At 49.4% G+C, this 14,683-nt stretch overlaps 1 protein-coding gene across 1 annotated transcript in view; it reads left to right on the top strand.

The window, feature by feature from the left end:
* Nucleotides 1-14,683, top strand: part of CCDC13 (coiled-coil domain containing 13) — a 41,053-nt gene that overhangs the window by 22,528 nt on the left and 3,842 nt on the right. The window contains exons 11-13 of the mRNA XM_004676622.2: nucleotides 785-924; nucleotides 1,464-1,547; nucleotides 3,735-3,857. Of these exons, the coding sequence (XP_004676679.1) occupies nucleotides 785-924; nucleotides 1,464-1,547; nucleotides 3,735-3,857 (347 nt within the window). The remainder of the gene's footprint in view (nucleotides 1-784; nucleotides 925-1,463; nucleotides 1,548-3,734; nucleotides 3,858-14,683) is intronic.

The raw sequence follows: 14,683 nt of genomic DNA on the forward strand, positions 1-14,683 counted from the left end.
CCTCCGGGGCAGGCGGGGATCAAACTCATGCGGAAGTGGCTTAAGCTTCTTAGTGCTGTGCTTTAACCCGCTGCGCCATCAGGGAGGGCCTCTTGTTTTACTTTTTAAAAGAAGACCAATTCTTAGTCAGAGGTCACCAGCTGACTGGCAAGCGGAGCACAACCCACCTGCTGCCGGGTTTCTCAGAATGGGTGGGCCGGGCACATGCCACATAGTATGGGCTCACCCCATCTCCGTCCCTTGAGGGTGGCTTGGTCTGCTGGGGGTTTTAATGTTCCTTCCTCAGCCTGGTGCCATCAGCTATTCTTCCAGAATAGGGAGAGGAAGGAGGAGGGAAGGTGCCTGGGGAGCCTGCCCCCAAGGCTGCCTGCCCTGGCTGGGGCTCCGGCCAGGCTCTCTGACTCTGGCCTCTAGAAGGTCCAAGTGTCCGATGACCAAGGCAGCTGGCCTCCGGACACACCTCGCTTTCACCCACGTGGTGGCCCTCTGGGCGATAGAGGGGTCCACCCCGTCTCCTCCACCTGGAAGGCCTTGCTCTTCCCTTTGGGACCTGAATGTAGAGCAGCTTCCTGGCCTGTCACCCTCAGGCGTGCTGAAGAGAGGCATTATTAGATGTCATTGTCATGCAAGGAGGGCCTTCACGAAACAGCCCTCTTTTTTCACTCCTGAAAAGAAGTCTCTTTCACATTCCCTGAAAGCCCCAACTCAAGCCAAGCCCTCCCCCACCTTCTCTCAGCCTCTGAGCCAAAGCCCTGAGAATCGCACCCATGTCTGTGCCCTGCAGTATCTTCGAAATAAAGGAGCCGGTGAGGGGTCCCGCGGGCCAGAGGTCAACCCCACCTACACCAAGTTCCCGGAGGACCAGGGCCTGGTCAAGACCCCGGCCTCGGCCGGCGATCAGGCTGACAGGCTCGGATCTTCTCGGTAAGGAGAGGAAGGGGGTGGAGGGCTTGGAGAGTGGATATTAATTATTCAGAAGAAAAGTGTCCTGCAGCCTTGGACGGGAAGCCACGGAGGCAGTTTGGAGATGCCTGTAGCGCTGGCCTTCCAATAGGAGACCTCTCGAGGGCGTTAGCCCTGCATCCGCGTGAAGGAGTCAGTTCGGCCCAGACTCCGTTGCTGCAAGAGCACCTGCTTGCAGCCTCCTGTAATATCTGCTCCCAGCTGGCCCCAAAATGCATTCTCCTGGGATTCTCAGTCAGCCCCGTGTTGGACTGTCAGAGGCTCTGAAGTCTCCTGTGTCTGTCTCGTTTTGCGTAAGCAAGAGTTCCTGGAAGAAGGGCAGTAGTTGGGAGGGTTGCCCTGCCAGGGCTGCTGTGAGGACCAGCACTGGCCAGCTCCTTGGACCCCCAGATCCCTGCTGGCCCCCGATCCCTGCCCCCAGCGAAGCACATGCAAAGGTAAGGCCCAGTGGGGCCCAGCCTGCCTTCCCGTGGTGATGAGCCCCTTCTGCCTTCACACAGCTCCGTGACCAACCTGGGCCACATGCTGGTGGAATCTGCTCTCACGTGGCCTTCCCTGCCCAGTCCTCACAGGGCCTCACCCAGGTACGAACCCAGGACCCTGGGCCCTCCCAGTCCCCCCCATCCTTGGTTGCATTGTCATCCCATTATAAGGAGGGGAAACTGAGGCCAGGCCAAGTCAGGGGCCCTTTCAATGGTCAGGCAGGTCAGGCAGGTCAGGCAGGTCCAGTCGTTGTCCAAGGTGGTACAGCAAGTGGATACAGAGCCGGAGTCTTGACCTGGGGCTAGCAACTTGCTGTCCTTCCTGCAGCCACACAGTTCGCACCGTGAATCTCTCAGGGCCCGGAGCCCAGGCCCGTCCCTTGTCTTGTGCCCATTGAGAACTAGTCTCAGGGAAGGATCTCACGTCATACTGGTTCCCCCTTTAAGTCACTGATATCCCCTCAGTCTCTGGCCCCCTCTTTATTGATAGAATTGAGTCTTTGGACTTAAATGGGCCCTTTGTTCTTCCTGCCAGCCTACAGACAAAGGGTGGTTTTGTCCTGCCCCTGAGCCCTGCCCACTGTCCACTGGAGCCATGCTCCTGCTGTTAGCCCCCACCCCCACTTCTCAGACAGGTCATCTCAGGTTCTGGATGCCTCAGAGTGGCCCTAGACCCACAGCTGCCCTGTGTAGCTCTGGGCAGACAGGTCCTCTAGGTTACTGTCTCCCCAGGAACTAAGACACTTTCAACCTGACCATTAGTAGCCCAGGGACACGGGTCAAAGCTGGTTGCTGCTGCCCCAGCACCTCCACCTGGGGTCACAGGGCTTTTGGGAAAGGGTGGGCAAACTCTGAACCACAAGAATGCGTGCTACGCTTCTCACCTGCAGGAGGACGGACAGGCTGTCTCCCTAAGGCTCTTGCACTCTGTATTGGGAGCAGGGAGGTGGACAAGCTGGCCTCTTAACTCCCCTTCCAGGCCTGTGTGGCTGCACCCTTTATGGTCCACAGAAGCAGGAGCTGGCTGCCCAGACTGCTGCCTTCAGTCTTGTTTCTTGTTGTACAGCACACAAGTAGTTACTGAACCCGAGCACAGTGGCCCTGCCCTGCGGAGCCTACAGCCCCTCCCCATCAGTAACAGGCCAGGCGCGCACAGAGCATACGCAACCTCAGAGTGTGTGTCCGTCAGGCTTGCGTGGTAACTGATGGGCACCTGGGGTGGGCAGGCCAGCGGTCTGTCTTTTCCTCCTGCCGCTCCTGCCCCATAGGTGAGGTCATGGAGGTCACTCGATGAGAGTCTTCTGAATGCAGGGCACAGAGGCCAGCTGGCCTCTGCCAGGTTAGCTAAACATTCTGAGCTGGTTGAGCATGGATGTCCTGTACTCCTAAAACACACTAAGTCCATGCCAAAGCCACTGACAAGGAGACTAGTCTTTGAGTCACAAGCCTTCAGAGTAGGGTTAGGGTTAGGGTTCACTAAGTCCATGCCAAAGCCACTGACAAGGAGACTAGTCTTTGAGTCACAAGCCTTCAGAGTGTGTTTAAGTGTCAGAACATGGAGGAGTCTGCCGTCCTAAGGGCCTATCTCAACCAACCCCTCGTGCTCAGAGGGAGGACAAGGGCCCAAGACTACAGGCCCAGCCAGCCCCCAGCTCACATGCCCCGCCTGGCCCTCATACACGCCCGGCTCTGAGCCTCCCTGTGACCATGACACTAGAAAAGCAAGCCTAGGGTCTCAGGGTCTCACCAGGCCATAGGCAAGGGCAAGTCAAGAGAAAACTGGGGTTCACACCTGGGCTCTGGGGGGTGGAACAGACCTTCTACCCTGAACCCAGGCAGTGGATAAGGGGCGGGCAGGCAGGTGCAGTGGGCCAGCTCGGGCTGCAGGAAACTGACCACCTCCTAAGAGCCAAGTGTCGACTCCAGGAAAGGTGGGTTGGACTTGGGGCCAGCCAGGAGATGTGAAGGGCGGCAGTGCTGCCCATCTGGCGGCAGCGTCAGGCGACATAGGCCCCGAGGGCTCCCCAGCAGCCAGACAGTGTTGCTGATGCAACTCTAGCCCAGCTAGAATCTGGCTTTGGGACCAGTGAAGTGAGATCCAGAGACTTCAGTCGAGCCAGGTGTAGTGAGGAGGACTACGGGAGCCAGGGCGGGCAGGCTGGCTTCCTTCTCTAGCTGTCTCTGAGGCCTCCTGAATTTCTCCCACCATCACAAAGGTAAGTGTACCTCTTCAGGTAACCCTGCAAATGACATCTACCCTCTACCCTCTACCCCCACCCTGGCCCCCAGGTTCTCGGACTCCCCTGAACAAAAAGGCTGGCAGGCTCAGGTGACAGAGTTCAAGGCCCTCTGGCAGGCCACCGAGGTGGAGCGCGACCGGCTCACCGAGTTTGTCACTGTCCTGCAGAAACGGTAACGCGTGGCTCCATGGACCACAGGCCTCAGCGGGCTGGGGGCGGACAGCCTGGCACAAGGGCACCCTCTTGGCCAGGCGCCAGGCCTCTGCCACCAAGGGGCTCACTTTACTCGAGAGCTTGGATCGCACAGTGTCGGTCCAGAGTTTTCCGGCCACACCTCACATGCCCACCGAGCGCCCCACAGTCCCGAGACCTGACCACCACACTGGGGTTGGCCTCGCCCTGTGTGGGTACACTGGGGCGGCCGTGCCCATGGGGGTGTGAAGTGAGAGTCTTAGTGCGGGGGGACACTCAGGAGCGGTGGAATCAGCCGGATAACCCACCAATGGCTAAAACCCGTCATGAGCACGGCGCTACGCTGGGCACCTCGGGAAGCCTCGGTGGGAAGATGCAGGCCAGACTGAAGTCTGGAACCCCAGCAGCAAAGGCCCTGTTGACAGGTGGGGGGCTGAGACAGCCCTGGGGAAGGAAGGAAGCGTGCAGCCGAGGCTCTGCGCCACGAGGGATGGTTTTCTCCAAGGGGTTGTTGACAGATTTCCACTCAGATAAATCAGTGTTCTTCTTTCAAGTGGCCCTTTTGGCAAGACTTGCCGGTGCCCAGCCCGACATAGGGCCCCACCGTCCGGAAGAACACAAAGGACCCAACTGAGTTTCTGTCCTGACAGGCCAGATCACGTGTCAGTCAGGGTTCTTTGATGACAATGGGAAGGCGGACTGGAGAGGTGCTGGCAGATTCCAAGGTGCCGGAGGAGAGAGGAGCCCTGGAAGGCACAGAGGCCTCAGGAGTGGGCCCAGTTTCATGCCAGTGTGCCCTGAGAGAGCAGGCCTGACAGGCCTGGGTTTGTCGCATGTCCCTCCCCGGACGCCCGGCACCCTGACCCGAAGAACCCCTGGATGCCCACACAACAGCAGGGGCAGTTTGCCAAAAAGAGAAATGGGATGCAGTTACCGGAGAAGAAGCTGGCGTTGGGTGCGGGAGGGGGCCGTGGCCGGCTGCACGCCTAAGCAGCGAGAAGCCTCTTCCCGCCGGGCCCAGAGACGGGCGCCGCAGAGTGCTTGGGTGCATGAGAAACGTCACGTTAATTCTCGTTCTTTAGCTGAAATTTAGTGGAAAATAAAAGCCTCTAGTCCGTCAAGTGGCAGGAACATACTCAGGTCAGGCTTTCCCGCCCCTTCTGGAGCGGCGCCTGAGTCTGGGGGGCGCCTGAGCCACGGTGACTCGGCATCCATTGCTGGCAGCAAGGCCTAAGCTTTGTGGCTTCCAACACAACGGTTTGCTCTTTCTCATCATTCCGCGTGTCGCCTGGGTCATGCGGCTCCACCTGATGCCAGCTAGGGCCCCGGTGACCCCATTTAGCTGGAAGCGAGCATAGGCCTCAGCTCTCCCTTCCATGGCGTCTCCAGGTGGCCCCTCTGCCTCCCAGGGCTTCTCTCTGCCTCGCGGGGTGACGTGAAGCCAGAGGGGCGCACCTCTGGTGGTGTAAGGCTCTCAGCTGGCACCCTCGCTCTTGTTGACTTTGCAGGTTCTTTCTGCTGCTGTGTCATTTTGGGGTGCGAGGAAGCTCTGGAGGCCATCTTGGGCTCACTAGCAAAGACAAATGGTCTGTTTTAGTCCGGGGCATTGCTGAGGACTTGAACAAGGAAAGGGGGCTCAGGCCCCCCCCCCCCCGTCTCTGCACTCTGATTCCCCAAACCTATTTGGATTTCTCACCCTCGAATACAGGCCTTCCTTCCCGGAGCTCCTCCACACCTGCGCCTCTCATGTCTGGCCACCTGCCCGGGGAGGGTCTCCCTCTCTCTTAGTCTGCCTGGGCAGCAGCCACAGTCCCCGCTCCCCAGGCTCATATCCTTATCCCAGGGGGACGGCTGCGGGTGCTGGGGCCCCCACATGCTACTGTCAGAAAGGGCCCCGGTGGAAAGTGAGACAGAGCTCCTGCCCTCTGTTTCCCTTCCCTCGAGTCCTGTGTCCGGTGACCAGTGTCTGTGGTCCCCCATCCAGTCTGAAACCCACATTGTAAACAACCCAAACCAGGTCTTCCCTGGCCTCAGAGTGCCAGACTCTGGGTCCCGAGAGTCTTCATACAGAGTTGGTCCCCGTCAACTCCCCAAGTGAAGGGAGCAGTATGATTTCCAGGGAGGGACGGAATGTGAGGGAATGCGTGGGGCTTCCTGTTTTCAGGTCCGCGGAGGGGCTGGGCGGTGCAGAAGACAGGAGACGGGTGCCTGGCCAACCCCGCAGGGAGCATCTCGGCCATCAGGAGGCGCCGTCAACCCCAGGAGACAGAGGACATGTATTAGGGCTAAACCATAGTCCGTTTTTCCAAATCTTCCAGAAATACAGCTGGAGCAAGTTAATAGTTGCTCATAGGAGGGAATAGGGGAGTGTGATTTAGTCAATTACCAGTTAATCCCAGTGAGGGAGCAGCCTTGGGTGAGTTAAAAGTTAAGCCTAAAGAATGCCATTCAGTGACTGAGTGTAATGCCTCTTACTTCCAGATTTAGGCTGGGAGTTTTGTGGTGCAGCGTGGAGGGGATACCACTGCCACCTGTGTCTTACAGTTGATCCATTTTTCTACTTGTTTCGATCTGGGGGTTAGTGTGTTTGGTCTGCCATGACTAACTAAAAAGACGAAATATGTCTTTTTTTAAAAAGCACACAGTTGGCTTCGCTTTACATTCAATCTGAGAATTTGTATTTGAACAGCAAGTTTAGCTCATTTTCGTGATATTTGGAAATATTTTGATCATCTCAGTATTTTCTGCTGGCCAGGGTTTGTCTTTGTTCCTTTTGTACAGCCTTCTCTCTACATTTGATAGTTTCTTTTTCTTTTTTTCCCCTCCCTGACTCCTTCCTAGATCAAGTTTTATTTGCCTCCCTAATGTCTAAGTTTGCAAGTTAGACGTTTCCTGTCTTCTTTTCCGGCTATCCTCAACTTTTAACATAAAGCTCAACACATCTAAAGACAACAGATTTCTTTACTATCACCTCAAGCCACAGGATACTGGGCGATCTTTTATCTTGGTTTCCCTACGGGCGTCTTTCGTGTTACTGTTTCCTAATATTGCTCTTCTACACTTTTTAAATCTTCCAAGACTTACTTCCAAATTTGTCTTTTTAAAATAAAATCAGTATAATCGATTTTTGCCAATGTGTTTTAAAATGTCTTTCCTCACCTCCTGCCCCCTGCTTCTCAACCCTCCATTTTAGGTCAGTTTCCTTCCACGGAAGTGGATCCTTTCCTTCCGTGAGGCCATGAGGACAGTCACTTCCTGGGTCTTGGCTTATTTTTCAATGTCTTTATTATGCCATTCTCTAGAATGAGAATTTCATCAGCATAGAATCCTAGATAAATGGACGTTTTACCGAGCACCTGGAGGCCATTAGAGTCGTCTGAGCAGCCACTGCTGAGAACTCTGGATGCTTCCTCAGGTGCTCGACTCTGAGATCTTGAAGTTCCACTATGAAGTATGTATTTGTTTTCCTACTTAGGAATCAGTGTTTTTTTTTTCTTTTCTTTCTTTTTTACATCTTAAAAGGATAAGTTTATTAGGAACAGGACAAAGAAAAAGAGGCAGAAGCACTGTCAAGGGCCGGGGGAGAGCTGCCTCTTGCCGGTGAGGGAACGTGCTTTTTCAGTCCAAGGATTCCAGTCTGTTGCCAGGGGCCACTCCCTGCAATGGCCTCTCCCGACTGCGCCTGTTCTTTTCACCTAAAATTCCTAGTCAACATAGATTAGGTCTCCTTCTTCCTCCTATGTTCCCCACAATTGTTGTAACGTCTTAATATTCTGGACTGATAGCTGGGGAACCCTCCTGTGAACTGGAAGGCTCATTCATCTATTTGGAGTTCTGGGGCCTCCGATCAGCACTTTATGTTAATTTATTGGGTTAGGGCTTCTGGCCTTGGGTTTGGGTTTTCTCACTCTTTCCTCCACCCGAGGCCCTGGTAGACTGCAGCTCTTCAACTTCTGTCCTCCAGCTCATTAAATCTCTTCAGTTTGTACTTCTATTGCCATGAAACCTCTTCATGTGTGGCTATTCTTTTTTATGTAAAACCTCATGCTCTCTTTTTCATAGTGTTTGTTCTTCTAGTAAAATGTCTTGCCTTTCTCTCTTTAATAACTTGCAACTTACTTAGTGTCCTTAAAGTTGTGCTGCCATCTTCATTACTTAGGCTCCTAAGTCACAAATATTGTGTCCCCTTCACGGTGAATGCTTTGCCTGTGTGGTTTGTATTTGGGGGAGCTAGTTTTCAGCGTTTTTTTTTTCCCTGGGGAAGCTCTTAGATTATGAAAAGACCCCTACAGATTGGTCCTGCCTTGTTTCTATGCAGCTTTGGGAGCTTCGGTGGTCTCAAATCAGCACTTTATGCTGATTTTCTGGGGTAGGATTTCCTGAGCACAGGGCTGCCTTGTGTTTCATTTTCTCAAGATGGTGTTTTCCCCCCACATACAGCCCTGATAGACTACAGGCTTCCTTCCCAATTCCCTGGGCTTATAAATGGATATCATCGCAGTGCTTGGTTACAACACAGCCCTGGAAACCTCCAGAAGCATGCAGAAACCCCCCTGGCAGCATGCTGCCTTCCAGGAGCTCAAGTTTATATCTTCTGCTATCACATTGCATTAAAACCTTTGTCTTACTCTATTGTCAGTGTTACCATTTTCTACTACAAGCACATACTTATTGCAAAAAAAGCCTCCTTTCCCAAGCCCAACGTTCCTCCTTTCCCATAGAACAAGCATTCCAAACAACTGAGATGGAAAAATGCACAAAATGAAGAATGATGTAAAAAATAATTAAAAAAAGAAATATTCGAAAATGCGAAGGGGGAAAAAAAAGAAAGAAAAGCATTCCAAAATGTTCTTTGCACATCTAGTAAAACATATCCATCTGCACGCATAGTATATTAGTAAAAGATGGACTCACACTAAACACATTTCCACATTTTTTGTGGGGAAATACAAAGTGGAGTCACTGACTCAGATAATACACACATTTAGGATGTTGACAGGTAATGACAAATAATCCTTCTGAAATGAACTGACTCACATTCCTACCTGCAGTGTGGACTGCTGACTGTATCCTCACCTCCTCACCGATCCTAAGTTTTATCAAGCTGAAACCACCTTTTCCCACGCCAGTTTAGTAAAGAGCCAGTTTAGTAAACAGCTGTTACTGTTGTCTACTTTGCTATAACCAAAACAGAATGAGCCTGTTTTCATACTTACAGCCTTTACGTGTGCTTTTCTATTAAATACCTATCCCTATGATTACACACAATAAAGTATTGATTATATATTTTTGCATATGTTAAAGAGATTGTTACAATTATGTATACAGTGTTATATATGTAATGTGCAATATTATGCATGTTTATCTTTAGTAAATCTTTATCATCTGTGTTAAATTAATTCCTGGGCAGAGGGTACCTCCTTCTCTGTATATATTTTTTGAAGATTTATTTATTTGTGCATACAGAACTGGGGTACAGACCAGAGGTGCAGGGGCAGTGAGAGGATTCACCAGAGACAGAGTGGGGAGCAGAACAGGCAGATCAATGAAGTACACTGCCGAGGGGAGCAGCAGGAGCCGTCAGGAGACGTCTGCCACGCCATGGGGGTCACCTCCCATGCGGGCATTGAACTCATGCTGAAGTGTCTTTAGCTTCTTAGTGCAGTGCTTTAACCTGCTGCGCCACCATGGAGGGACTTCTGTATATTTTTTATCATCATCCGAACAGTTATTTTTAAAAAAAGATTTATTTACTTATGCCTACAGGAACTGGGCTACAGGCCAGAGGTGTGGGAAAATGAGACATCACCAGAGATGGAGTGGGGAGCAGAACAGGCAGATTGATGAAGTACACTGCTGAGGGGAGCAGTGAGTGAGACAGGAGGGACCTGCTGCACCATGTAGGTCACCTCACTGGCCAGGGATAGAACTTGTGCTGTAGCAGCTGGTGATAGCTTCATAGTGCTAATAAGCTTTAACCCTTTGCACCACCAGGGAGACCCAAGCAAATTTTTAACACACAACTTTTTCTAATGACTTACTTACTAATGTTCTTCACTTACTGCTGCCATGGGGTCAATGTAGTCAGACTTTTGAAATACAGTAAACATCAGTTATGGACTGAAAGGGCAAATCTTTTAAAAGACTTGGAATTTCACAAGTCGATGTGCATCACGTGATGTTGGAGAGCTGTTACATCATCCTCAAAGCCATTGACAAACAAGCATCCTGCTATATTAGCCCAGATGATGAGTCAACAACAACAAAAACAGCAAGAACGAAAGTGGGTTCAAGAGAGCAGAGCACCTGTGTGTCTAAGGGGCCTTGAGAAGAAACAGACTTCCTGAGAGGCAGAGGCTGAGGCAGGCGCAAGTAGAGGAGTGAGAGGGAACTGGGCTTGTGCATGTCTGGAGGAGGAGCCGGAGGGCCTGAAGAATTGGACCCTGAGAGCCTCAAAGAAGGAAGAGAAAGCAAGAGCGACTCCCAAGCTTTCTAACTGAACAACTGAGTGCGTGACAATGCCGTTTGTCAGGACGGGACAGGCCCGTCTGGGAGAAGGGGGGGCCGGGGGAGAAATCCAAGCCTGGTTATAGGAATTCATAAAATGCATTAGCATTTTCCATATTTGCTGGTGGTGTCTTAACTATTTCTGCTATCACAAATTGGAATACAAAGTTAAAACGCAAACATTACTGAGCTATGTAGCAGAAAAAATGAGAGCCTGCTCTCTGCACGTAACTAGTCAGCACCTGCAGCGTGTTCCTCTTCGATTTCAGCGCATTGGTAGAGTTACCTTAGCATCGGTGTTCACTTGTTTTTACATCTTGATTTGTTATGAAAATTTTAGTTACATCCTAAATAATGCACCATCTGCTCCTGCTTATTTACTTAGCATGGTATCACGTTCTTTTTATGACTACAGATTGATTTACTTACAATCCTCTATTGATGGGTTCTTGATTGCTGATTTTAAAATGCTGTGTTGTATAAGGTGTTTCCCTCTACTCTCATTGTGCTCTGAGTTTTTAAAATCAGGAACGTCTAATGATTTTTCAAAATGCTTTGGTAGCATCAGTTGCAAGGATCACAGGATTGACTCCCTTGATCTAATTCGGATGTTAAGTCTTACAGCTCTGGTGTCCCTGGAGCTATGTCATATTATTCTTTTACAAGGCCACCAAATTCTACTTTCTTTCTTTTCCCCTCTATTTTTGCCAGACAGAATTCAAAGATGACCGCTCAAATTCCTGCCCCTTTATATACTTTTGGGTCCTTGGGTGTGAGCCTGCCTGTGAATATGGTGAGACGTCATCGCTGTGGACATTTTAACTCACATGGCCAGATGCTTGCAGACATAAGGCTACTAATAGGCGACTTTGCATTCATCAAAGGGGAGATTATCTGTGTGCGCCAGACCTGATCACATGGATCCAGAGACAGATTCAAAGCAGCAGGGACGTTCACCTGCTCCCTTTGGAGGAACAAACTTCCATCCATGGCATAAAAGAGGATCCCATGGCAGGGATGGTGTGGATGGGCTCAAGGACCTGAAAAACGCCCCCAGTCAATAACCGGCAATAAAAGTGGGGACCATAGTCTTTAAGCACAGAGCGCTGGATTCTGCCAGCACCTTGAATGACCCCTGACCTCAGGAGGCTTAGCAGCCCCTTCGAAGCACTGTGACTTCAGTCATGGGAAACTCAGAGCCAAGTTCAACCAAGCCTAGATCTGACTTCCAGGAACAAAGATAACAATTTGTGGGGTGGGGAGGAGGGACTTGTGTGTGCGTCTAAACTGTAGTAAAATATACATGTAGAATATGTCATTTTAACCATGTTTAAGTTTACACGTCAGTGGCATTAATGGGATTCACAATGCTCTACAGTCATCAGTGCTGTTTCTAAAGTTTTCATCATCCCACACGGATAATTTATAACCATTAAGCAAAAAGATTCTGCACCTTCCCCCTCTAGCCTGCCAGTCACTGGTAACCTCTACTCTACTGTGGTCTCTATGATGTTGCCTGTTTTAGGTATTTCATAGAAGGGGAGTTGTGGAGTATGTATCTTTTGTGGCTGCCTTATTTTAGCTCGCATACTGTCTTCAAGGCTGATCCATGTGGTACCATGTACAACTTCTTTCCTTTTTGTAGCTGAGTAATATTCCAGGGATTTACCATTTATCTGTTGATCGGCACTTGAGTTGTTTTCACTCTATGAACAATGGTACATTGAGCATTGCTGTACACATCCAGTCTGAGTCCTTGTCTTCACTTGTTTTCAGAACATACCTATGAGTGGAATTGCTCATCTGGTCACATAGTAATTCTATAAAATTTATGTTTTTTTTTAAAGATTATTTATTTATTCATACAGAATTGGGGTACAGGCCAGAGATGCGGGGGGTGAGAGGATTCACCAGGGACAGAGTGGGGAGCAGAACAGGCAGATCGACGAAGTACACTGCTGAGGGGAGCAGCAGGCGGGTCAGGAGAGGTCTGCGGCGCCAGGTGGATCTCCTCCGGGGCAGGCGGGAATCGAACTCATGTGGAAATGACTTAAGTTTCTAAGTGCAGTGCTTTAACCTGCTGCGCCAGCAGGGAGGGCCCTAAAATTTATGTTTTTAAGGAAAAACAAACTCTTCTGCAGCGGTTGTACCATTTTACAACTTCACCAATAATGTATAGGTTCACCAACACTTGTTATTTTCTGTTTTTCCCCCCATTTATGGCCATTTTAGTAGGTTTGAAGCAATAGCTCATTGTGATTTTGATATGCATTTTCCCTGATGACCACTTGTGCATCTTCTTTAGAGCAATGTCTAAGTCCTTCGTCTACTTTTTAATTGTGTTGTTGTCTTTATGTTGTTGAGTTCTTTATCTTTTATAGAAACTGTGTGTTGTTTTAAGCCATCATTTTTTAAATAACTTCTTGTACGGCAATAGAAAGCTCAATACATTTTATCCTATAATAAACTGTAAAATGTGATATTTTTGTAAACATGTAGGGAAGCTGTCCATTTTTTCTTCTATTATGAAATACCAGAATAGCAAGAATGATCAGTCATTTGGTGGAACTTACTTGACAACCTGTCAGTCTGATGTCTTTTTCGAGGACATATTGTTGACAACCTTTTTCTAAAGTTTGAGTTTCTTGTGTCTTCTTGAAATAATATTAGTATATCTTCCTGATTGCTTAGAGAATTAAATTAAATCATACGTATGCAGTGCCTTAACAGCATACCTGTCAAGAAAAGTACTCAAAAGGCCTTTCACTGTGTTGTTGCCGTAAGATTTTCTCCCTATCCCAGAGCTCAGGTGTGTCCCCCAGCTATGTCTAAGGTGTGTCATTCCTTTGTAATCTTTTTTTGCAATTCATTGAGACCTTTTGATCCAAAAAGGGCTTTCTTTCTTCAGCTCAAGGACATTTATTTAAGTTTTTTCTCATTATTCTCTTCTACTTTCCTCCTCCTTTCTGGAATTTTCCTTATTTGAATATTTGATGCCCTGACTCTACCCTTGCTGTTTCTTATGAGTTTACTAATAGCTGCCATTTCCTTGGGTTATTCTTACCCAGTGGGGGTAAAAATAAGTGGGATAATTTTCATACTTTATCTTTAAGATCACTAGGTTGATTTTTACCAGGGACCATTTTATTTTTCAGTGCTTCTGGTGAGCAGGTTCAGAAATGCTCCTCCTCCCCAACCCTCCCCCCACCAACCCCTACCGGAGAGCCTTTCTCATTCTCAGTTAGCTGTTTTATAATTTTTTCAACTGTCATCAAGAACTCACTGAAGCCTTTAGAAGAGCCGTCTCCCTGTCTCTTCTGCCAAGCATTGCCAACAGGAGGCCCACCTGCCCTTGGCTCCCTGCTGTCACGCCTGAGTACTTTGTCATGTGGCCAAAGACACTTTGCAGATGTGCTTATCATTATGGACCCTGAAATAGGAAGATTATCCTGGATTATCGGTGGACCCAACCTAATCTCTTGAGCCTTTAAAAACAGAAATCTCTGCACTTAGGGTCAGAGAGACGCAACAGAAGTCAGAGAATTCAAAACATCAGGGTACCTGGCTGGTTTTGAAGCTAAGGGGCCAAGTGGCCTCTGAAAGATGCAAACAGTCTGCCAACAGCCAGAAAGAAATGAGGGAGGCCTTCAGTCCTTCGATATTAACAACCTGAAGAAACCAGAAGCAGATTCTCCCCCAGAACCTCTAGATAAGGACCAACGCCTTGATTCTGGCTGTGGGCCTGGAGCAGAGACCAGTTGTGCCTGCTGAACTTCCAGCAGAACTGTGAGATAATTCATGTGTACTGCTTTAAGCAGCTAAGTTTATGGTAATTTGTCACAGCAGTGATGGAAAATAAAATATGCCATCTAATAATAATTCTGCCCCCCACAATGGTGATATAACTAGTTTGGGAGGTAGAGAGGTAGTGGTGAAGGGTGAGAATACTAAAATAAAGCCCAATTTTGTGTCCTGTTTTCATATCGTGCTGCATGACAGGAAGCCAAAAAGATTATTTTTAACCTTGACAAATAACATCATAAACATCTGTAAGATCACAGCAGTCAACAGTGAAGGAGACAGCTGGAAGTGACATAAGTAGCTGCTCCTGGAGAGCAGGAACTGAGTGTGAGCAGGAGTGGGTGGGCTGCCGAGCTTTGCCGTCTAAGCCTTGGACGGAGCTACAGGACTTTTAGATGCATGTTCCTGTGTCATCACAATAAAAACAAAGGGCAAGTCCCCCCACCATCCGTGTAAGGTGTGCCACCTCTCTGAGGAGCCGAGCAGGGCGGGTGGGGC

Source organism: Condylura cristata, unplaced genomic scaffold (assembly GCF_000260355.1).
Source record: "Condylura cristata isolate star-nosed mole 26May11 unplaced genomic scaffold, ConCri1.0 scaffold00004, whole genome shotgun sequence".
NCBI classification, from domain to species: Eukaryota; Metazoa; Chordata; class Mammalia; order Eulipotyphla; family Talpidae; genus Condylura; species Condylura cristata.